The sequence below is a fragment of the Aotus nancymaae genome, unplaced genomic scaffold, assembly GCF_030222135.1.
Source record: "Aotus nancymaae isolate 86718 unplaced genomic scaffold, 86718_ANA_hifiasm-v0.15.2.pri h1tg000010l, whole genome shotgun sequence".
Taxonomy (NCBI): Eukaryota; Metazoa; Chordata; class Mammalia; order Primates; family Aotidae; genus Aotus; species Aotus nancymaae.
In genome coordinates, this window is record NW_026988421.1 from 17,194,188 (window position 1) to 17,218,684 (window position 24,497).

Consider the following 24,497-nt stretch of genomic DNA (forward strand, 5'->3'; position numbering starts at 1 on the left):
TAAAAGCAGTGAATCCACAATTCACTGCCGATTTGAAAAAAGAAATCTGGCTACTAAATCACCATGCTTAAGGGCCAAACAAACATGATCAAAATACACTACAATATCTTGGTAGAATGACTTATTAAGTGCACTTAAGTGTGCATTAAAATGCAAAGGGAAGTTAATTAACACAGCAGGTTGACCAGTGCTTGCTAACCATCCCAACTGCTTCTTCGTGTTGAGTTTTCTTGCCAGTGTGGGTAAGTACCATTATCTTCGTTTCCAGATGTGTTCAGATAAGCATAAATCTCTGCTAGGAACACAGATAATCCCAGCATCAACTATCAAGAAGGAATCAGACTCTCCTAACGTCTTAGAGAGCCATTTCTTCCAACTTCTAATTTCACAGCGTGAGGTCAACTCAGTCATTTTCACCACAACAAAGTCAAGAGTCAAAAAATTATAACCAAGCTCTCATGATTATTTAGCTAAAAAGATCTCCTTGAAGCACCTACAGCAACTTGTACCAGAAAACAATATAGGATAAAAATATTCTGCCTCCTTTACAAAGAAATAAAAAACCTTAGAAAGAGTACAGTGGATTTTTACAACCCACTCCGGGTGCAAGTATAATTTTCCCCATCACTGAAGTGGATAAATACAGGTTTTATCCTCTTATGGATCCCCTGGGCTACTCAAAATGTGAATTATGTCCTTCTATATTTGGAAAGGAATATAAGCATGTAAACACACTGCGATTTATTTTCTAAAGCATCACCATGAATAGGATTCCCAGTAGCTCTATCTGCCTGCAGACATTCATCAACATGAAAGTAAACACACCACCAGGCTCATATCTCCCCAGAGCTGTTTCATTCGGAACTAGAGCTCTGGTTTTCATAGCCACTTTGTCTAAATATTTTGGGGATGATTCATTCATGGTCTCAACCTCTCAACAGAGGGCATCCCCATCGTCCTAACATACCAAGGCACAGAGCAAGACAGAGAAGGAAAGAAAGAGTGCAGGTGGTACCTAGTGTCTCCATCCGAAAACAGTCCCCTTTGCATCAGAACTAGGCTGTGCTCTGCGACGACAGGAAGTGAGTTTCCTTCTTCTCTGTAATAATAAAAACTCAACATGCTCGGAGCTCAGCAGGGGACAGAAGACTGGCACAGGCCGCCTGGCCCTGAAGGCCTGTGACTGAATCAGCAGTGAACTGCACGCTGGAGTTTTCCATAGGACCATTCAAACTCGGGCTGGGAAGGTCACACTGGCCTCTCCCTTCTCTGCTGACCGGCAGAAATGCCCCGGCTCCCCATTGTAGTATCCCCCAACCCTGGGATGGCTCCCCGTGGAAAAAAGCAACTGTCTATGAGCATGGGGTCCAAAGGAAAAAAAAAACAATGCAAATTTCCATAAACATGCAGCCAGGAGCACAATCTTTAAGAGTGAAAAATTGGAAACAACAGGGGAATAGCTAAGCAAGAGACAGAGTATCAACAGAATAAACCATCACACAGCTATGTAAAGCTGATGAGCAACACACATGGTCAACCCACTAAAGTGCCACATCTACAACAGGCTGCAAAACAGCACTCACATGATGGCAAAACATCTCAAACTACATGGAAGTTAATCAACAAAAACAGGAAGTGAGTATGTGGTTAATTAAAGAGTTCAAGTTCAGGCCAAGTGCAGTGGCTCATGCCTGTAATCCCAGCACTTTTGGAGGCTGAGGTGGGCGGATAACAAGGTCAGGAGATCTACACCATCCTGGCTAACTCAGTGAAACTCTGTCTCTACTAAAAACACAAAAAAATGAGCTAGGCATCATGGCACGCCTGTAGTCCCAGCTACTCGGGAGGCTGAGGCAGGAGAATCGCTTGAACCCAGAAGGCAGAGGTTTCAGTGAGCCAAGATTGTGCCACTGCACTCCAGCCTGGGTGACAGAGTGAAACTCTGTCTCAAAAAAAGAAACAAAAAAGAATTCAAGTTCATTAGGTTATGTTTTTCCTTTAAAGGTGTTCAAGTGAATAATAAAAATAATAGAAGACCATGGAAGCATGGCAAAGCCCTTCATTTTGAAATGAGGCATATAAAGATTTTTCAATGATCTTGCAGAAAGTGAATGATCCAGGAGTTGCAGTATTTTTCCATCTCATCCCTCCCAGCGCAACAAGGAGAATGCAAACATATGAAAACCAAACACTTATAAAGTGAACTGCTCAGCAAGGCTTTTCTCAATTTCTTGGTTCAGGACCACAGTCTAGAAAGGGTGTGAAGCTGATAGAATGAGGTCACAGAACCTACAACCCTGCACAAACCTCTCGATCATCTGCCATCCTCAGGTCTGTGAACAAGAGAGAAAATTTGCTCTATACGCTTTTTTTCTCTGAAATTCAGTTGCAAAAATACAGACATAGGGAAACAAACTCAGTTTAAAGGAGGCTAAGGAGAAGAATAGATCCCCCTCCCCAAACATACCACCCTCCACATTTCCCTCTTTCCCCTAAAAAAAAAAAAACACAGTAGGGTCCCTGACAATAAAAATTGACAAATGACTTTAAAACAAATCATCCTGGGGGAATAAAGGGCTGAATTGTCTCTAAATAGCCTAACAGACTGAGTGGATATAACGGGTCTGTATTATGGCTGCAGGGTCCAGCATCAGAACAGCTAACATATTTCAGTCCGTACTCAATCACTTCACCCATCTTTTCCCCTTAAAACTCACCATTGGCGAGCGACGTGGCTCACATCTGTAACCCCAGCACTTTGGGAGGCCAAGGTCAGGAGTTCAACACCAGCCTGGCCAACATGGTGAAACCCCATCTCTACTAAAAATACAAAAAAAAAAAAAAAAGCCCGGAGTGGTGGCACGTGCATCTAATCTCAGCTACTTGGGAGGCTGAGGCACAAGAATTACTTGAACCCAGAAGACAGAGGTTGCAGTGAGGCGAGACTGCACCACTACACTCCAGCCTGGGCAACAGAGTGAGACTCTGTCTCAAAAAACAAAAAAAAGAAAACAAAACCAACCAACCAACCAAACAAAAAAACGAAAAAACTTCATCACAGATCCTTGAGAGAGAAAATCAGAAGCTCAGGGGTTAAACATGCAATGCCATGCTCACATTTCCTATTTGTGATCACATGTTCATGTGAGAAGCAATTGGTTATGTTTTCATAGCACTTTTCTATTACTAGGCTTAGTTTTTCTCTGCTAATAGTGTTCTAGGTTTCCATTACTGTGAAGAGCTGATGATTTACCTTTTCTTTTCACTTTAGAGTTAATTTTTCCCCTCTAGAGAGCAATAACTGAAAAGAACTGGAGGTATCCCACACATGCAGAAGCTGCAGCTTTGCAGTTCCTAGACCCTCTGCCCATGTTTTGGTGGCCTGCACTCGCTGCTCCTAAAACATACAGTCGGTCCTCTTCACTGGAAAGTCTACTGCTCACCCTGCTGGGACAGCTGTCCCTATGCCATCCCGCCGCCAAACTGAAGCAGAAAGGAAGCTGTGAACATGAAGAAAATTTGCTGACCCACTTGGGTGGAAGGAGAAAACCACTCTGTGGGTGGATTAATGTGGTTGAACAGCCCGATGCCACCACTTGATGGTGGTACTTGATGTTGGTGGGAAGCACTGTACCCCAAGTTAGGCCTGTGTCTTGGTCCTGGTTCTGCTGGGTGGCTATGCTTCACCTCTCTGGTCTTCCTTTCCTTGATCATAATGAAGGGAATTAGATAAGTTACATTTTTTTTTTTTTTTTTTTTGGAGACGGAGTTTCGCTCTTGTTACCCAGGCTGGAGTGCAATGGCGCGATCTCGGCTCACCGCAACCTCCGCCTCCTGGGTTCAGGCAATTCTCCTGCCTCAGCCTCCTGAGTAGCTGGGATTACAGGCACGCGCCACCATGCCCAGCTAATTTTTTGTATTTTTAGTAGAGACGGGGTTTCACCATGTTGACCGGGATGGTCTCGATCTCTTAACCTCGTGATCCACCCGCCTCGGCCTCCCAAGATAAGTTACATTTTAAGGGTTCTCCCAGTGTTAAAATCATGATTCTATGATTTCTTCCTCAGCAGGCACATTCAGGTAATTTGGGAAGCTGACAGTTACTCTAATTATAACAATCCTGTGGGCACAGATTAATATTTCTATTGTCCAGATAAGGAAACAGGCATAGGAAGGTCACGTGACTTGCTATAGTCCCTCAAATAGTAAGTGGGAGGAAGGGCCAGGAACTGAACCCCGGTTGTCTGACTCAACTTTGCTACTTCTATTAGTTTATGTAGTATCATCACTGCTTCAAATACAGCATTAAACCTTTATCATTCTCTATGTACAAATTTGGGAGACAGGCATCTAATTTTTTGTCAGCTGAATTTGAAGCCTTCCTTTATTGAAAAGTAAATGTCCTGTGTAAATGACAATGTTCATCTCTTTTTAGTGAGCCCAGACCTGGTCCCTTTTAATCAATGGGCATCATGGCACAATTTTTGCTTAACTTGGAACATATTCTTTGGAACGAATTAAGATCTGCCTTTTTTGTTCTTGTCTCTGATTCCAAAGCACTGTGTCTTCTAAAACAGTTTTTTAACCCCTCTCCAAATGAAAAGGCATGCCACTTAGATATTCCTTATAATTATACAAATACCACATTTTTTATAGGGATGTGTTTACATCTAACACTCACTGGTGAAGACACCTAAGATGCCACCAGGAGAGAGAATTATAACCAAGTGGCATTTATTAACCACCCTCCAGGGGGCAAAGGCTGGAAAACACAGATGATGCCAAGGGTAAAACCCATGTGATCGAGCCAGTGCCTGGAAAATAGGGAGCTAATCTAATTCTGAGAATAGATCTTTTCTCCTGCTCTCTTCCACTGGGAAACCAGGCCAGTAAAGAAACTCCTCAGAGGAGACACACAAGATTCCACAGAGGCCCCGGGGAAATTTGAGACTGCATGAAACCTGTCTTCCCCTTTGTTTCTTTTCTTGGATTCTGACCTTGAGCAGAGCTCAGAAGGGAGCCTCTGATTTCTCACGTTTCTAGCAGAGAACATCTTCTAGGCTGCTGGCCAGGGCTTGGTCTTGGACCTATAATGGCTCCTCGTGGCCATTAAGACCAAACTCAGCCTGTCCAGCAGATTCGGCCTGCTTTCCTAGGCAGAAGCCACATCGGTGGCCTTGCCTGACCATAGTGTCCACCCTGGCCCTGAGGTTCTGCCGGTCCCCTGATATCCTCCCTGCTTTTTCTGGCAACTCAAGTTCTAACTCCTCCTCCAGTCCTTCCTTATCCTTCCCTCCTCAACCTCCCACAGCTCCAAGGCTATATCCTACAATTCAGCAATTAGTTATGATTTTCTGTAGCTGTGCTAGGCATTTGGTTAAAACCTTGATTTTATATCCAGGACAAGGACTACAGGGTTATATTTACATCAAGAGAGATCCCTCTTCAAGTGCAAGGAGGATCCTAGATCCTCTTCTTTAAACTACGGTTCATAATGAATATAGACTGGTCCCATAATGATTAAGTAATTTAAAACCTGAATCCTTTACTAATATTAACATATTTTGAATATTTTTCTTTCATGCTTTTCTGTGTTTTCCAAATTTTCTTCAATAATCAGAAAATTACAAAACCATTAAATTTTTTTTAAATAAAGAACAGGCTGGATGATTATTTAGTGCCTATGGACTAGAAATAAAATGATGCTGTCCTGCCATCTAGTGGCTGTGAGGCAAAAAAGGCCAAGACACGTCTAAGGTCTTGGAACTACTAATACTTGAGACCAGTGAGGTCCCACCTGGCTTTTTGCAGAAGGGGATTTCTTTCTGCAATCCAGGATCCTTTGTGACTTCAGGGGAGGGCAGGTGGGCAGTGTGGTCCTTGATTAGAGACAGGTCAGTGATGCTACTGCCTCCCCCACTACCTTACCTAACAGTGATTCTGAGCTCCTTAGAGAAGGGAGCTGGAATGGGGTGGGATGGGATGGGAGGGAAGGTGGTGGGGAGGCGGCATCATCAGCTGCAAGGAACACCCAGAGGAGCCAGTGGCACTCCCATGCATTGCACCCCACATCTGTCAGTGGGACACATAGCACCCCTGAAACAGCAGATAGGACCTCGGGATACTGTTTATTTTAGTGATGCCAACATCAGTCGTGCTATGAAAAAGGCAGACTGGGGCAGAATGGAGACCCTCCAGGCTTATTTATCTTTCCAGAGGACTTAAAGCTGAGGGGTTGGGGGGACATACCACAGACCACATCTATTTTTGCAAAATACAAGGGTCTTTTAGGCAGAAGTCCTCCAGCAAGGTATTGAAGAAATGCAAGAAGTGCAGGCACAGTCTTAAGGGAAAAAATGACCAGGTCTTCAAGTGCCACTTATGTTTTTTTCTAAAACTGGTCTGTCGGAGATATCATTTCCCTTTGCGCATTCTCCATCTCTCACTGTGTAAAAGAAGGGAAGACTCTCTCACCCACCCTGAACCTCACTTACAGGGTGAGGAAACCTCCAGGTCATCCACAAATAAGACGTATGTATGAGTCTCCCTGAGTCAGGCACTGTGGTGGCGCTTCTTACTTATACACGAGTCTGATAAAGGTGAAGTATGTCATTAGAAACGGTGGTATCTGGGACCACACTGGGGCTGTTCCAAATTCAAAAATAGGTACAAATCAGATATACCTCAGGCTCAGTTTCAGACCACCACAAGAAAGCAAATACTGCAATAAATTGAGTTGCCTGACTTTTTTGGTTTCCCAGTAGATAGAAAAGTTATGTTTACACTGTACTCCAGTCAGAGTGTATGCAACAGCATTACGACCAAAAAAAAAAGTATCTTAATTGAAACATACTTTATTGCTAAAAAAATTGCTAACGATCATCTGAGCCTTCAGTAGGTTGTAATTGCTGGGCTGGTGGAGGGTCTTGCCTCAGCGCTGATGCTGCTGACTAATCTGGTGGTGTTGCTGAAAATTAGGGTGGCTGAGACAATTTCTTAAAATGAGACAGCAATAAAGTTCACTGCATCAAATGACTCTTCCTCTTATGAACAATTTCCCTGTAGCATGCCATTCTGTTTGATAGTATTTTATCCACAGAACAACTTCACTCAAAATTCAAGTCAACAGAGAGGTGGCCGTTCCCTCACCTGTCACGCACTGCGCGTTTGTGGGGAACTGGCGCTCAACCATTCGCAGATGACCTGCTTCTGGGTTGGGGTTTTGTACGTAGCAGAGAAGCTCCCTCGCTGCGATTTATTGAAAGTCAGACCTCAACACAAATGTTTGTAAAACAAACAAACAGAAAAAATTTAAAATAAAACAAAAAAGGGGTTAATACACACAAAGACACAAAATTCAAGTCAAACCTCTCAAACTCTGCGGCTGCTTTACCAACTAAGTTTATGTAATATTCTAAATGTACATTTCAAAAATGTATACAGCACATTCACCAGCAGTAGATTCCATGTCAAGAAACCACTTATTTTGCTTATTCATAAGAAGAAACTCCTTATCTGTTCACGTTTTATCATGAGACTGCAGCAATTCAGCTACATCTTCAGGTCTACTTTTAATTCTAGTTCTCTTGCTATTTCCACCATAACGGGCACATCTGTAGTTACTTCCTCCACTGAAGGAAGTCTTGGACCTGTCAAAATCATCCATGAGGGTTGGAATCAACTTCTTCCAAACTCCTATTAGTGTTTTGACCTCCTCTCATAAATCACAAATGTTCTTACTGGCATCTAGAATGGTGCAACCTTTCCAGAAGGTTTTCAATTAACTTTGCCCAGATCCATCAGAGGTAACACTATAACATTATTCCCAACATTATTTATGGCAACTATGGCTTTATAAAATGTATTTGTGAAATAATATTTCTCAAACAGTAACACATTATTTTTTAAGTAATAAGACTTGGAAGTCAAAATTACTTCTTGATCTATAAGCTGCAGAATGTATGTTTTAGCAGGCATAAAAAACATTAATCTCCTTCTGCATCTTCATCAGAGCTCTTAAATGACCAGGTGGAATCTCAATGGACAGTAATATTGTGAAAGGAATCTTTTTTTAGTGAGCAGTAGGTCTCAACAGTGTATTTAAAATATCCGGTATACCATGTTATAAACCAGTATCATCCAGGCTTTGTTCTTCCATTTATAGGGCACAGGAAGAATAGATTTAGCATAATTCTTAAGGGCCGTAAGATTTTCAGACTGGTCAATGAGCACTGGCTTCAACTTAAAGTCACCAGTCTGCCTTACAAGAGAGTCAAGCTGTCCTATCAAGCACTGAGGCCAGGCATTGACTTCTCTTCTTTTGCTAGGACAATCTTAGATGGCATCTTCTTCCTATAGAAGGCTGTTTTGTCTACATTGAGAATCTGTTATTTAGCCACTTTCAGCAATTATCTTAGCTAGATCTTCTGGATAACTTGCTGTAGCTTCTACATCAGCCCTTGCTGCTTCATCCTGAACTTTTATTTTATGGAGAAGGCTTCTTTCCTTAAGCCTCATGGACTAACCATTGCTAGCTTCAAACTTTTCTTTTGCGGCTTTCTCACCTCTCTCAGGCTTCAAAGAATCGCAGAGTTAGGGCCTTGCTACGGCTTGGGCTTTAGTTTAAGAAAACGTTGGGGCTGGTTTGATCTATCCAGACCACTCAAACTTTCTCCAATTTAGCAATAATAAGCACTGTTATTATCTGTGTGTTCACTGGACTAGCACTTTTAATTTCTTTCAAAAACTTTTCTTTTGCCTTCACAACTTGGCTGTTTGGCACAAGAGGCCTAGCCTTTGGTCTGTCTTGGCTTTTGATATGCCTTCTTCACTAAGTTGAATCACTTCGAGCTTTTGATTTAAAGTGAGAGACATATCATTCTTCCTTTCACCTGACACTTAGAGGCCATCGTAGGGTTATTAATTGGCTGAATTTCAATACTGTCTCAGGGAATAGGGAGGCCCAAGAGAGAGACAGGAATAGCCAGTGGGTGCAGCAGTCAGAACACACTCAACATTTATCAATTATATGTTTTACAGGGTGTGGTTTGTGGCACTCCAAAGCAATTACAATAGTAACATCAAAGATCACTGATCTTATTTACAGAGATTATCCTGGGGCTTGAACAACAAAAAAAGATCACTGATCACAGATCGCAGTAACAGATAATTAAACAGCTTAAAATGTTGTGAAAATTATGAAAACTGTAACAGAGACAAAAAGTGAGCATATGCTATTGGAAAAATGGAGCCAATAGACTTGCAGGGCTGCCACAAACCTTCCATTTGTTAAAAATGCAATATCTGGCCGAGCATGGTGGCTCACGCCTGTAATCCCAACACTTTGGAGGCCAAGGCATGTGGATCACAAGGTCAGGAGTTTGAGACCAGCCTGACCAACATGCTGAAACCCCGTCTCTACTAAAAATACTAAAATTAGCTGGGCATGGTGGCATGTGTCTGTAATCCCAGCTACTTAGGAGGCTGAGGCAGGAGAATCACTGGAACCTGGGAGGCAGAGGTTGCAGTGAGCTGAGATCACGCCACTGCACTCCAGCCTGGGTGACAGAGTGAGACTCTGGCTCAAAACAAACAAACAAACAAACAAAAAAAGCAATATCTGGGCCAGGTGTGGTGGCTCATGCCTGTAATCCCAGCGCTTTGGGTGGCCAAGGTGGGTGGATCACTTAAGGTCAGAAGTTCAAGACCAGCCTGGCAAACATGGCAAAATCCCATCTCTACTAAAATACATATAAAAATTAGCCAGGCATGGTGGTGCACACCTGTAGTCTGGCTACTTGAGAGGCTGAGGCAGGAGAATTGCTTGACCCTGGGAGGTGGAGGCTGCAGTGAGCCAAGATCGCACCACTGCACTCTAGCCTGGGCAACAGAATGAGACTCCATCTCAAAAAAAAAAAAGGAGTATCTGCAAAGCATAATTAGGTGAAGCACAATAAAACAAAGTATGCTTATATATACTGAAAAATGTATTGAAAAATATATATATAGTAGAATGAAATGGAAGTGATGATGGTTCTTGTTTAATGTCTTTGCCTTTTTCATCCCCTTATTATTCCCAAAGATTTTTTTATTGTTGAGCTGGAGTCCTGTGTATTAGTCTAGTCTCAAATTGCTATGAAGATACTACCTGAGACTGCGTAATTTATAAAGAATCAAGTTAATTGATTCACAGTTCCACATGGCTGGGGAGGCCTCAGGAAACTTAAAATTGTGGTGAAAGGGGAAGCAGGCACATCTTACATGGCAACAGGAGAGAAAGGGTGTGTGTAGGACTTTATAAGTCAAACACTTAGAAAACTACAAGATCTTGTGAGGACTCACTATCATGAGAACAGCATGGGGGAACCACTTCTATGATCCAGTCACCTCCTACTAGGTCTCTCCCTCAACTCATGAGGGTTATGGGGATTACAATTTGAAATGAGATTTTGGTGGGGACACAGAGCCAGACCATATCAGTCCTGTGAGAAGAAAACAAATACCGATTCCAGGAGGTAAACATGGGGCTGGCCTTGGCATCCTTTCTTTTTTTCTTTCATCCTTTCCATCCATCCACCCATCCATCCATCCACCCAGCCACCCACCCATCCATCCATCCATCCATCCACCCATCCATCCATCTATCCAAAAACAAGAATTTATAATTCAGAAACAAAATGAATGTCACAAGGATGCCTAATAACATATTTATTGAACTGAAAAATGGTGTCAGACCTTTACTGACAACAAACAAATATGGTATGACTAACTGGTTTGACAGGGACTGGCTTTGTCAACTAGATTATAGAGCAGACAATTTTTGTACATGAATGAGCTACATTAGCAGGTTCAAGGGCTTGACAAAAATACATTTAAAAAAGCATATGGTTTAAAATCATTTTATCAAAAAAATGGATATTGACAAATGTTTATTAATGCTAGTTTAATTATCTTTTCTGGAATATTTTGAGTTAGATAGACTGCCTCTAAATAAAAGAGGAGCAAATTTAATTTACAACTGTTTGAGAAGTTTGGGTACAAGGTTTTTCGTGTACTTCCCAGAAACTAAAAAAATTAAATAACTTTAAGGCTGAATAACAATTCCTTTTGTTAAGTTAGATAATTGCCAATTCTTTACTTCCAACATAATTAGAGAAAGACCTAAGCAAGTTGTCATTTTTAGTCCAGAACTCAGAAGGAATTAAAAAAACTCAAAGAACTAACAGACATGACTATAACAAAACTCCTACCATCTCATGTATTTATTCATCAGTTCTCAGTGCTTATCTCTAAAAATGAAAAATAGGAAAAAAGGTAATATCAAATTCTTTCTTATTCTAGTAGTAAGTATTATTTGTCTATTTCTTTAGAAACTAACTTTTTAAAAGCCTCTTCATTCCATTATAAGTTGAAACTTCAACGCAATTACTATTTTGTAATTATTTTGATGAATGACAATTTAACAATATTAATGATACATTAATATTTATTTTTTTAGCTCAACTGTGAGTTCATTAAAGCTGAAATAGTAACTTAGTCTGGGAGAACTTTCTTTTAATACTCATAATATCTAGAAATCTATCTTAAAATTCATATGGATGCACATACGCATACACGTATGTTACATAGGTATATAATGGGGTATGATCAATAAGACTTTCAAGCAACTAAATCTATTACATTAGAAGAAAACGTAGAGAAAAAGAGAATGAAAAACTCAAGCTTGAGGGGAAAAAAGAAATATAAAAGTTCTAGCTGTTACAGGAGAGCTGTTCATGTAGGTTTTTTTTTAACAGATAAAGGTGGTTATAAAATCACTATGGATGTAGATTCCAATGGATACATTTAAAGAAAACACTTTGAAATGTCAATATTTACAACACACCATTTATTTTCGTAATTTCTGAGAAGTATATCGAAAGGCTTTACTTTACTAAGACTTACAAAATGACTATTAAATGATTCCTGTTTCTCTTTCTCTTTTAGATAACTTAAGTCAAATACTCAAAAAGGGTTGGGAAGAGTGAAATATTACTACATCTTTTGCAACTATCTTGACAAAAATGTGTATGTTGCCTTAAAATATATGAGAGCACACAGCTTTACATTATTTTGAGGACATATAAGCAAAGGCATTTGAAGACCATTGCTCTAAGGAGCTTTCCCTGGGGAGTGGCTTGGCCTGCACCAATTTCTCATGGTTTTGTAAAGTCTCAGGAGTCAGAACTATATTTTCTGGTCACTTCATTGGCTATTCTTGACTCTATTTGGCAAACAACAGAATCTGGGTCCATAGCATTGGGGTTCTCCCACTTTTCCAAGTCTTATGTGGGATGATATCACCCAAGGTCCACCCTGGGGTGTTGGGAGCCTGGCTCCTCCTCCCACCAGCTCCTCCCCTCCTGAGCACTGCCTGGGAGCACTCCCTAGCCTCAGCCTTTACCCCATCGCTATCTCTCCCAGTAGGACTTGGCTTAGGGAATGCAAAGAAGTGCTATGCATCTGACTCACGCTGCCTCTTGTCTCTTAGGAAACTCTACTCACTGCCCATCCAAGTTAAGGGAGGGTCTGGGGTTCCTCCATATTCTTCTAGCTCTATTTTCATTTTTTATTAAAAAAAAAAAACAACTTGTTTTTCAAGACAGAGTCTCACTCTGTTGCCCAGGCTGGAGTGTAGTGGTGCAATCATGGCCTACTGCAGCCTCAATCTCCTGGAATCAAGTGATCCTCCTGCCTCAGCTTTTCCAGTGGCTGGACTACTGGCATGTGCCACCACATCCTGCTAATTTTCTTATCTTTTTTTTGTAGAGATGGGGCTCTCACTATGTTGTCCAGTCTGGTCTCAAACTCCTGGGCTCAAGCAATCCCCCCTCCTTGGCTTCCCACAGTGCTGAGATTACAGGAGTAAGCCACTGGACCAGGCTAACCACACTCTTAAATGGGAAGCACACAGCAGAACCTTTAAGTGAGTGGTGCCGCCATTGTTTAGTTTCTCATCTTAGCTTTACCATTTACTAACTATCAGCAAAAAGGCAAGCTATTAAACCTTACAGTGCCTCAGTTTCCCTACCTGGTGATAACGATAAAACCAACTGCACAATTGTTTCCCTACCTGGTGATAACATAAAACCAACTGTGCAATTATGTAGACTGAATGCAATGATACCAAGCATGCATACAAGAGTTTAACCAATGAAGCTATTATATTATTAAATGTAAAATTTAGAATTTTAAAAGTGAACTCAAGAAAGGAAAAGGTGGGAATTAATCAAAAGGATGCAAGCCCCCTTCCACCAATGGAGCGCCTCAGGAGGCACAGGGTGGGAGTGAGTCACCCTAAAACCTCCTGTCCCTCGGCCCCTGGATTCTGTGTTTTTTGTCAAACCTGGTCCCACTGACAGCAGCAACCCAGGCTCTGTTCTGAAGGTGCCCGCAAATCACCTCTAATGAGAAAAGTTCCTTATTCCTGGAAACTGCTACCAGACACTCAGCTGCTGAGCAAGAGCCTCCCAACGCCTGGTTTTGCCCATTGCTGGGCTTGGCCCACAGACAAGAGGGTGCACATGAGGACCCTAGTGCTGCTGCATACAGCTAGCAAGAACCTGTGCAAACCTCTCACGCTCAGCAAGAAGCTACTTCCCTGAATGTCCTTCTCTCCATGGGTGGGTGGAGATGGCAGAGGCATGGCAGGCTGACGTGGTCCTGAGGTCTGATTAACCAAACTTACCTGAAGAGGGTTGGTAAAAACGATGACCGGTCTGGCTTAGCATCCACTGAATCTGAATCTTCACTTGCTGAATCCCCAACTCCCTGCTCTTCAACACAGCCCTGATCGTCTGCCATCTGGAAAGAGAAAAAACGAGCCACAAGGTCAGTGACATCACTGGCTTTGTGATATTTTTAAATGACACTCATTAGGTGACATGGTTTTCGATTATGCCTGGGGTGAGCAGTTTTGCATATTTAAGCTTCAGGGTTATTGCCCCATTAATGCATTCAAATAAGTGAATATGCTTACATCCCAGAGACTACATATATGGCAGCAAAGAAGACAAAGTCCTTGCCCTCAGGGAGCTTCTAATCCAGCATCCACAATTTTGTTGTATGTTCACTGCATACAAGAAACAGTGGAAGATTTGTCAAGGTTTACAACAATGAAAAATTCCCCCTAAATTCCTAGCAGGTCACTGAGTGCTCATACTCAGTTCAAAAACAGCGATGACCTGGAGTATCAGGCTCTCTTTCTATGTCAGATGATTTTACATGGTTCTATACAAAATAGATTTCCATCAAATTACATTCCTGCTTGAGAATCTTCAAGAGATCCCCATTAACTACAAGTTCAATCCGTCTCCTTGGATTTTAAGGCATGAACCTCCTTCCTTGAATGTTCCCCTCTCCATGCATGGGTGAAGATGGCAGAGGCATGGCAGGCTGATGTGGCCCAGAGTCCTTGATTAGTCTGGGAGTCAGCATACTATGGCCCAACACTTGTTTCTGTAAGAAGTATTTTACTGGAAAATAGCCATGTCCATTCATTTATGTATTGCCTATGGCTATTCCTCTCTACAAGCAGAGTTGAGTGATTATGGCCACAAAGCCAAAAATATTTACTACCTGGCCCTTTCCCACCCCTCACCCCGCCTTCATTTCCCACATAGCCTTTGTATGTGGCCTGTTTATCTGTACTCTGCTGTTTGGCTCCCATAAGACAATGTAAGTTCATCATAGCAGAGGGAGCTGGAACACAGAGGTTTTACTAAAATATTTAATTAAATGGAAGCCTGGATGAAACACACACCCTAAGGGAAAAGAATTAGCTAAAGGTGATGTAGCTGGCCCAAGGCAGAGCCAGTATTGGAATCACTTTTTTTTTCTTTGAGATGGAGTTTCACTCTTGTTGTCCAGGCTGGAGTGCAATGGTGTGATCTCAGCTCACTGCAGCCTCCGCCTCCCAGGTTCAAGTGATTCTCCTGCCTCAGCCTCCCGAGCAGCTGGGATTACAGGTGCCCACCACCACGTCTGGCTAATTTTTTTTGTATTTTTAGTAGAGATGGGGCCTGGCTTTTGGCCAGGCAGAGGTGGGCAGATCATGAGGTCAAGAGAGCAAGACCATCCTGGCCAACATGGTGAAACCCTGTCTCTACTAAAAATACAAAAATTATATGGGTGTGGTGACACATGACTGTTGTCCCAGCTACTTGAGAGGCTAAGGCAGGAGAATCACTTGAACCCTGAAGGTGGAGGTTGCAGTGAGCTGAAATCGTGCCACTGCACTCCAGCCTGTCAACAGAGCGAGACTTTGTCTAAACAAACAAACAAACAAAAAAGAATAAAGATGGAGACATTACAATAATGTCTTTTGTAGTAACTTGGATGGAGCTGGAGGCCATTCTAAGTGAAGTAAGTCAGGAATGGAAAACCAAATATCATATGTTTTCACTTATAAGTGGAAGCTAAGCTATGAATATGCAAAGGCATACAGATTGGTATAATAGATACTGGAGACTCAGAAGAGGGGAGGGTGGGAGAAGGATGTGGGATTTAAAAAACTACATATTGGGTGCAATGTACACTACTTGGGTTACAGCTGTACTAAAATTTCAGACTTCACCACTTCACAATTAATCCATGTAACCAAAATCTACTTGTACTCCAAAAGTTATTGATATATATGTGCATGTGTAGATCTAGATACATATATATATGTACATCCACATACATGCACACACACACACACACACACACACACACACGGAAAAGCAACTTATTACATACAAAGAAATATCCATAAGATCACCTGCAGATTTCTCACCAGAAACCTTGTAGGCCTGGGAAGAGTGGGATCATATAATCAAAGTGCTAAAAGAAAGAAACTGCCAACCACAAATATTATATCCAGCAAAGCTATCCTTCAGAAATGAAGAAAAGACAAATACTTTTCTGAGACACACAAAAAATGAAGGTGTTCATCACTAGATCTGCCTTACAAGAAATGCTAAAAGGAATACTTCAGGTTTAAATGAAAGGACACTCTTTAGCTACATGAAATATGAAGGTCTAAAACTCACTGGCACAGGTAAGTGTATAGTCAAATCCAGAATATGCAAATAATTTATAGGTAGTCTTCGACTTACAATGGTTTGACTTAAGATCTTTTGTCTTTCCAATGCTGCAAAAGCAAAACACATCATGTAGAAACCATACTTCAGGTAACCAGACACACATTCTGTTTTTACTTGTAGTACAGTATTGATAAATTATATGAGGTATTCAACACCTTGTTATAAAATAAGCTTTTTATTAGATGCTCATGCCCAGCTGTAGGCTAATGTGTTATGAGCATGTTTAAGATAGGCTAGGCTAAGCTCTGAAATTCAATAGATTAGTTGCATTAAATGCATTTTTGGCTTATAATATTTTCAACTTACACTGGGTTTATAGGGATGTAACCCCATCATAGGTGGAGGAGCATCTATATTACTTGTGCATAAATCACTCTGAACTCTACTAAAGTTAAAAGACACAAGTATTAAAAACAACTATAGCTTCAATAACTATAGCTATAATAATTGTTAGTGGATATACAATATAAAGAGATGTAAACTGTGACACCAATAACAAAACATGGAAGGAGAGATTAAAACTGTAGAGTTTTTGAATGCGAGTGAAGTTGAGTTGTTGCTATGGTCTGAATGTTTATGTCCTCCCCCACCCAAATTTATACATTTAAATCTATTCGCCAATGTCATAGTATTAGGACATGGGGCATTTGGGTTGTGATTAGGTCACAATGGTAAAGCCCTCATAAATGAAATTAGTACCTTTATAAAAAGAGAGCTGCCTTGCCCTATCTACCATGTGATAAGAGATCATAAATGAACAAGGAAATGAAACTTTGCTATACACTGACACTGTTAGCACTTTGATCTTGAACATGCCAACCTCCAGAACTATGAAAAATATATTTCTGTTGTTTATAAGCTACCCAGTTGAGGGTATTTTGTAATAGCATCCCAAATGGACTAAGTTGTTATCAACTTAGAAGAGACTATTCTAACTATAAGGTGTTTTGTGTAAGCTTCATGGTAATAACAAAGCAAAAAACCTATAGTAGATATACAAAATATATACAGAAAAGAAAAAAAAATATCATTAAAAATGATCAAATCACAAATGAGGGCAGCAAGAGAGGAAGAAACAGATAAACTATAAAACAGTCAGAAAACAATCACAAAATGGCAACAGTGAGCCCTTTACCTATCAAAAATTTCTTTAAATGTGAATGGATTAAATTCTCCAATCAAAATACATACAATGACTGAATAGAGTAAAAAAATAAGATCCAACTATATGATACTTATAAGAGACTCACTGTAGATTTAAGGACACACATAGGCTCAAAGTGAAGGAATAGAAAATGATGTTCCATATGGATGGTAATCAAAAGACAGCAGGGGTGGCTATACTTATATCAGACAAAATAGACTATAAGTAAAAAACTGTCAAGATAAAGAAGGTCATTATATTATAATTATGGACGTCAATTTATCAAAGGTATAACAACTGTACATATATATGTACCAACTTTAGCACACCTAAATATATAAAACAAGTATTAATATAACTGCAGAAAGAAATAGCAATAAATAATAGTAAGGGACTTCAAAATTTTACTTGCAACAATGGATATTTCATCCAAACAGAAAATCAATTAGGAAACAGTGGACATGAACAACACTAGTCCAAATGGACCTAATAGACATGTATACAACACTTCATCCAACAGGAGAAAAATGCAGATTCTTCTCAAGTGCACACAATATTCTCCAAGATGGATCATATGCTAGGCTACAAAACAAGTCTTAATTAATTTAGGAAGACTAAAGTCATATCATGTATCTTTCTGACCACAATGGTATGAAAACAGAAATCAGTAACAGGAGAGAAGTTAGAGAATTCACAAATATGTGGAAATTAAGCAATACACTGGTTTTCTTTGACCCAGAACAACAAAACTAGAAAATAACGATGAAAGAAATCAGACATAAATAAATGGAAAGATATTCCATGTTCATGGATTGGAAGAATTAATATTGTTAAAATGTTCATGCTGCTCAAATTGATCACTGAACAGATTCAATACAATCCCTGTCTAAATTCCAAAGGCATTTTTTCACAGACATATAAAAAACAATTCTAAAATTTACATATAGCCACAAAAGACCCCAAATAATCAAAGCAAACTTGAGCAAGAACAAAGCTAGAGGCATCACATTTCTTCACTTCAAATCATATTACAAAGCTATAGTGATCAAAACAGTATGACAATGGCATACAAACAGACTCATGGACCAACAGAACAGAATAGAGAGCCTGGAAATAAACCCACACATTACAGTCAACTAATTTTTGACAAGGGTGCCAAAAATATACAGTATAGAAAGGATAGTCTCTTCAATAAATGGTGTGGGGAAAACTGGATATCCATATGCGAAACAATAAAACTAGACTCTTATCTTACACCACACAAAAAAAAAAATCAACTCAAAATGTATGAAAGACTTAGACATAAGACCTGAAACCTTAAAACTCCTAGAAAAAAGCATAGGGAGAAAGCTCCTTGACATTGGTCTTGGCAATGAGTTTTTACATATAACACTAATCCATAGGCAACAAAAGCAAAGATAAACAAGTGGGATTACAACAAACTAAAAAGCTCTGCACAGTGGGAAAACAATCAAAAAAATGAAAAAGCAACCTATGGAATGGGAGAAAATATTTACAAATCATATATCTGAAAAAGGGTTAATATCCAAACTACACAAGGAACTCACACAACAGAATAGCAAAAAACAAATAACTCAATTAAAAAATGGGCAAAGAACCTGAATAGACATTTCTCTAAAGACATACAAATGGGCAACAAGTATATGAAAAGGTGCATCAGGGAAATGCAAAGCAAAACCACAATAAGATATCATCTCACAACTGTTAGGATAGCTATTTTACATGTATATATATGTGTGTGTGTATACACATACACATACGCATATATAATGCATGTATGTGTGTGTAAAGGTAAGTGTTTGCAAGGATGTGAAGACAAGGGAACTCTTGGATACTGCTGGTGGAATATAAATTGGTACAGCTACTATGGAAAACAGTCTAGAGGTTCCTCAAATTAAAACTAGAAATCCCATATGATCCAGTAATCTCACTTCTGGCAATATATCCAGGGAAACTGAAATCAGGATCTCAAAAAGATACCTGCACTCCCACATTCACTGTAGCATTATGGAAACAATCTAAATGTCCATCAATGAATAAACAGATAAAGACTATGTGGTATACACATACAATGGAATACTATTCTGCCATAAAAAAGAAGGAGCTCCTGCCATCTGAGACAAGGTGGATGAACCTAGAAAGCATTATGCTAATTGAGATAAGCCAGACACAGAAAGACAATTACTGTAAGATCTCATATCTACATGGAATCTCACAGAGTCAAACTCATATAAGTGGAGAATGGAATGGTGGTTGCCAGAGGTCCAGGTAGGGGCAGGGAGGAGGAAATGTGGAAGTAATAGTCAAAGGGTACAAAGTTTCAGTTGTGCAAGATGATTAAATTCTAGAGATCTACTATACAGCATAGTGCGTATAGCTAACAACACTGTATGGTATATTTACAATTTGCTAACAGGGTAGATCTTATGGTGAATGTTCTTACCACACAAAAAAACAATAGTATTAAAGGATGTGAGAGGAAACTTTAGGAGGTGGTGGCTTTGGTGATGGTGGTGATGATTTCATGGATATATCTATGCTTATCCCCAAACTTGGTATGTATGCATGCATTAAATATTCCTAGCTTTTATATTTCAACTATACCTTAATAAAGTGATTTTGAGAAAGGGGAAGACCCTAAGAAAAATGGCTTCTAAGAAAGCCAAGCCTTTGCTTTGATATTATTGGAACTGCTGAGACTTCTGGAGACTCTTCTTCATTCATTCAATGGATATTTACTGGAAGTTAGGAATTAGGGATATATTTGTCAGAAAATTGACCTGGTTCTGCCATGTTGAGAAACAGACATGAAAAAAAAAATGGCGTTTACGTTGAACTGCAACTGTGGTGTGTGCCTTGAGGGTGAACAATCTATAGCTGGACCAGGGAAACTCAAGAGGCTCACAGAAATTAGGGAAAGTTCTCAGGGGTGAAAACGTCTGACCTGAGAGCTGAAAAGGGGGAAGCAGAGAGGGCAGGTGGGAGCGATTCAGGCAGAGAACTGTGCACTCATGAAACATCTTAAATGTTCCATCAAAGGATGGGTATAGCTTAAACTCCTCATTCTTCTCAGACACTAGGCGAGGGCTTTGGACTTAGCTACTGAGATGTAAAATTCAGGCAATTTCTGTTGCTCAATAATGGGACACTTTCTAGAACTTTTCCTCCAAACACGAGGACATTAGGTCTTCTGTCTGAAACCTACAGCCTCCTTCTGGGTTGATGCTGAACACTGTCTACAGTGACAAAAAGCGTCTCTTCTAATGATCCAAGTTAGGAGTGGTGGGACTTGACTCAAATCCCTAAAGCTAAACAGTCAGTTATTCCTTATTCCTATGAGACTGGGATTGATTTTCAGAATCTCCAAAGGGCAATCATAGCCCAGGGTGGTAACCGAGTGGGGGTGTCTGATCTCAGACAAATCCTTTCAGTCAAACCAAGACCTGGTTTTGACCCCTAATGTCCTCCCTTCATCATCACAGTGCACCAAGAAAATCCAGACCTATCTCAGTTCTGCCAAGCTGCCCGGGGAGGGCACACCTGGCATTATTTTCTCGTATCTATCCCCTTCTTACAGTCCAGGCTGCAAAGAGCAGTCATTTGAGGGAGACTGCTTATCCCACTATTAAATATGTCTAACTTCTCTTTAAATGAATTAATACATGAGACACTCAAAGCACTGACAACGCTAGGCACATAAGTAGTCTCAGTTAGTCACTGTAATTCTTATTCTATTAGCCACAAGGACTGTCACTGTTTGCAGTCTGAAACCTTATCTTAATCTTTTTTTTTTTTTTGATCATAGAAAGTGTTAAGTACATGGCAGGCACCAAATTCATAATTCTTTATAAACCTAACTTAAATGTATTTTCAAATCCTTCAGCCCCTTGAATAAACTTCTGTCCAAACAACAGAACCAAGGAGACCTAGGAGGGTGGTTGAAAACCCAGAGATCTGGGGCTGAATCAGTTGTTCCACATATTAGCCATGGAACCTCAGACAAAGTGCTCAAGTCTCTAAGCCTCAGTTTCCTTGTCTGTAAAATGGGAAAACAATGGTACCTATGTCACAGGTGGTTGGGAGGATGAATGAAACATTGCATGTGAAATGCTAGGTACGGGGTGGCACATTCTAAATAGTCAAGAAATATTCCCATTATCACCATTGTCCACGAGACTAAGAAAATACGCAACTGTCAGCCTTCACTGATGTTTCAAAACCACATCTATATTTTAAACAGATTTTGTGGGGACCAGAAAAAATTCCTGCAGTGATTATTTCTAAATATGTTGAACAGGGGCCCAAATGTTGGGGAATTGGTACATAGCTCGGCAGGAAATCACTGCCCAGCTACTGTCTAAACTTTCTGCTTTCATAAGGGGGAGAATGGACTGCAGCTGCTTTCCTGAAAAGTGACAACATACAATTTGTGCCTCACTTCTTGCCCAATAAAGAGAATCTTCCTAAAGGGCATACAGAGAAGACCTGAAAATCTCCCCCTTTCTTCTAGCAGCTGGGAAGGGGAAAGGGAGGCTCTGCTGGACACTCAAGTGCTCCGCTGTGTCACCCAAGGCTCATGGCACTGCTAGGCCAGGGCCTTTACCTTGGTATTCCAGAAACTTTAGTTTCTTCAGAGAGGTTAAGTAACCTCCCCAAAGCCACACAGTTTCCAGGTGCTGTGAATCTAGGCAATGGCGGTGCCGAGGGTGAAGGTCAGGGGAGACCCAGAAGGAGGAAATAGCCTGTAAGTTGAGCCACGTCAGCTAGCCCAGGAGCCTGGGAGTTCAAGAGTAAAGGGCAATAACATACCCACAATCACCTACAAGTAATTTTACTGCTCCATAAACTGCAAAGCTGTCGCCTGGAGACTAATACTCTACACGTCTAAATGTCCCCGGCCTTATTTTTACCTCAAGGTCCCTCTAAGAGCCCTGCAGCAAGGATGCTCAGCTCCAGCGTACTCAGCCTCCATAGAGCCACTGCCGTGCACCGCGCACCGCGCACCATAATCACTTCCGTCCATCCCCGCAACAGGCAGCGAGGATCACCCTGGTACCCATTTAGCAGATAGAGGATCAAGGTCCCACCACCGGCAGTCAGGGCGGGAACCGGAACCCAAATGAAAAGAGCCCGCACTTTTAGCCGCCGTGCCAGATCAGGAACACTCCTCTCCCACATCTCGAATAGTGCGAGGTGTCCCCCAGCCCGCTCGTTAGGAGGGAAGGGAGGACAAGCTGAGCAAGGCAAACGATGATGAGGGCGGAAAGGGCCCTCTTCCCAAAGTTCGTTTCCGCACAGGCCGTCGGGGTCACTCTGTTCCACCCAACCAGACTCCCCTAGACCACTCGGAGGACGAACGGGGAAGAGGAAGCCGGCAGGAAGGAGGGAGCCGGGGCGCGCACGACAGCGGGCGGGAGAGGCGCCGGCTGAGGCGGGGGCTGCAGTTACCTTCCTCAGGGCGGTCGGGCGGCTGGGGCTGGCACAGTCTCTGTCGCTCCGCAGCGAGGGTCTGGGGCCTCTTTAGCTAAAGCGAAAGTAAAGCCCGGGCGCCACGAAGGAAGGAGCCGCCCAGGGTAGGGCCGGGTGGGGCTTGCGCCGCCCCTGGTTCGGGACAGTGCGCTCGGCAGGGGTGGCAGGGCCCAAAGCGACCCGCGCCACCGCGCGCATAGTGTCTGGAGGGCGCCCTCTGCAGAGCTGGCCGCGCGCTCTGCAAAGTTGAGCCTGCGCGCGGGAGAGCGCGCACAGCAAAGTTTTCAGTTTCCGGGAACAGCCCAGCCGCCGCGGGCCCTTCCGGGAAAACGCAAATCTGCCAAACTGGCCTCGCTCCAAGTGACCTAAACAGCGCAGACTTCGCGGCGGCGCTCAGTAATCAGGGGGCTCTAGTGGTCACCTCCACTACCCCGCCCCCAGTGTAGACCTCGACCTGGGCCCCCGCACCAACCCGGGGACCCATTTCCCACAGCCAGAGGCTCTTCCTAGCGAGACCCGGATCCCAGCCGGAACTGCTCGCGTCCCCCGGGGGACTCCCCGCCTGCCTCGGCATGCGTACCCTCCAAGGCTGATCCGCCTCGGGCCCGCTGTGGCATCGGCTGTGGACTTCTGGCCTCCTAAACGTTGTTTTGCGGGGCCGCCCTCCTGCGCGGGTGGGCGTAGGACGCTAGCTCAGCTTTGAAGGAAGTACCCACCTGGCAGCCCAGCTGGCTGGTGGAGATGCTGCGCCTGGATCTTTCGGGAAATGTTTGTTGCGCGCCCCCATGTGACGGGGACTGGGTATGCGGCCGGGAGTGAGTCAAATATGGGAGAGCACGTCCACGGATTTCAGTTCACCGTAACCCCACAACACACTCACACACACACACACACACACACTCACACACACACACGGATTCCAGTTACCCCCGAACCCCCCAACACGGATTCCAGTTCCCCCTGAGCCCACAAAACACATACATACACACACACGTGGATTCCAGTTCACCTTGACCCCACAAAACATATACACACACGCGGATTCTAATTCACCCTGACCCCACAAAACACATACACACACACACACACGGATTCCAGTTCACCGTGACCCCACAAAACACATACATACACACACACGCGCGGATTCCAGTTCACCCTGACCCCACAAAACACATACATACACACGCGCGGATTCCAGTTCACCCTGACCCCACAAAACACACACACACACATACACACACACACACAAGTCTTTCTTCATCCTGGCTCAAGGAAGCAGCTAATTAACTCAATCACACTGAGGTGTAAAATACCTGAGAAGAAATTGTAGTTTTAGTCATATCAGAGACACAGTATTTACTTTTAGGAACCATCAAATCTTTGAGTGAATGGAATACAAGCTTAGTGGTCTGACATCAGGCAAGAACCCAGTCTTCTCTTTTTGTTTTCTTGTTTACCTGTGGGCCTGAAACTTCAGTATTTGTCTCTCAAATCTGTCCAGGTGAGGACGCTTTCTTGATTTGAAAAAAAGACTGGCCCCTGCCAAGTGTAAGGGAATAGTCATAATTGATTAATTTATGGGAAAATCCTGAATTCCTGAATATTTTAACTGGCAGTGACACAATTTCTAATGTGGCTGCCCTAGCCCTTTTTTAATACCCATGTTCCTGAAATGTTGGAAGTAAACTATTTAGACACTAAGATAATTTGCTTTGTAAAGAAATTCGATTATGAGTCAT

At 42.0% G+C, this 24,497-nt stretch overlaps 1 protein-coding gene across 3 annotated transcripts in view; it reads right to left on the bottom strand.

Annotated features, from left to right (window-relative positions):
* The window catches only part of CASP7 (caspase 7), a 42,117-nt gene extending 18,585 nt beyond the window's left edge, over positions 1-23,532 (bottom strand). The window contains exons 1-2 of one of the 3 annotated variants that reach the window (XM_064373837.1): positions 23,475-23,532; positions 13,727-13,842 (exon numbers count right to left, since the gene is read on the bottom strand). In XM_064373837.1, the coding sequence (XP_064229907.1) occupies positions 13,727-13,842 (116 nt within the window). In that variant the 5' untranslated portion in view covers positions 23,475-23,532. Of the gene's footprint in view, positions 1-13,726; positions 13,843-22,737; positions 22,872-23,338 lie in introns of those variants that run through there. The other 2 variants (XM_064373838.1, XM_064373836.1) reach the window with 2 other exon arrangements.
* Positions 23,533-24,497: the final 965 nt, after the last annotated feature.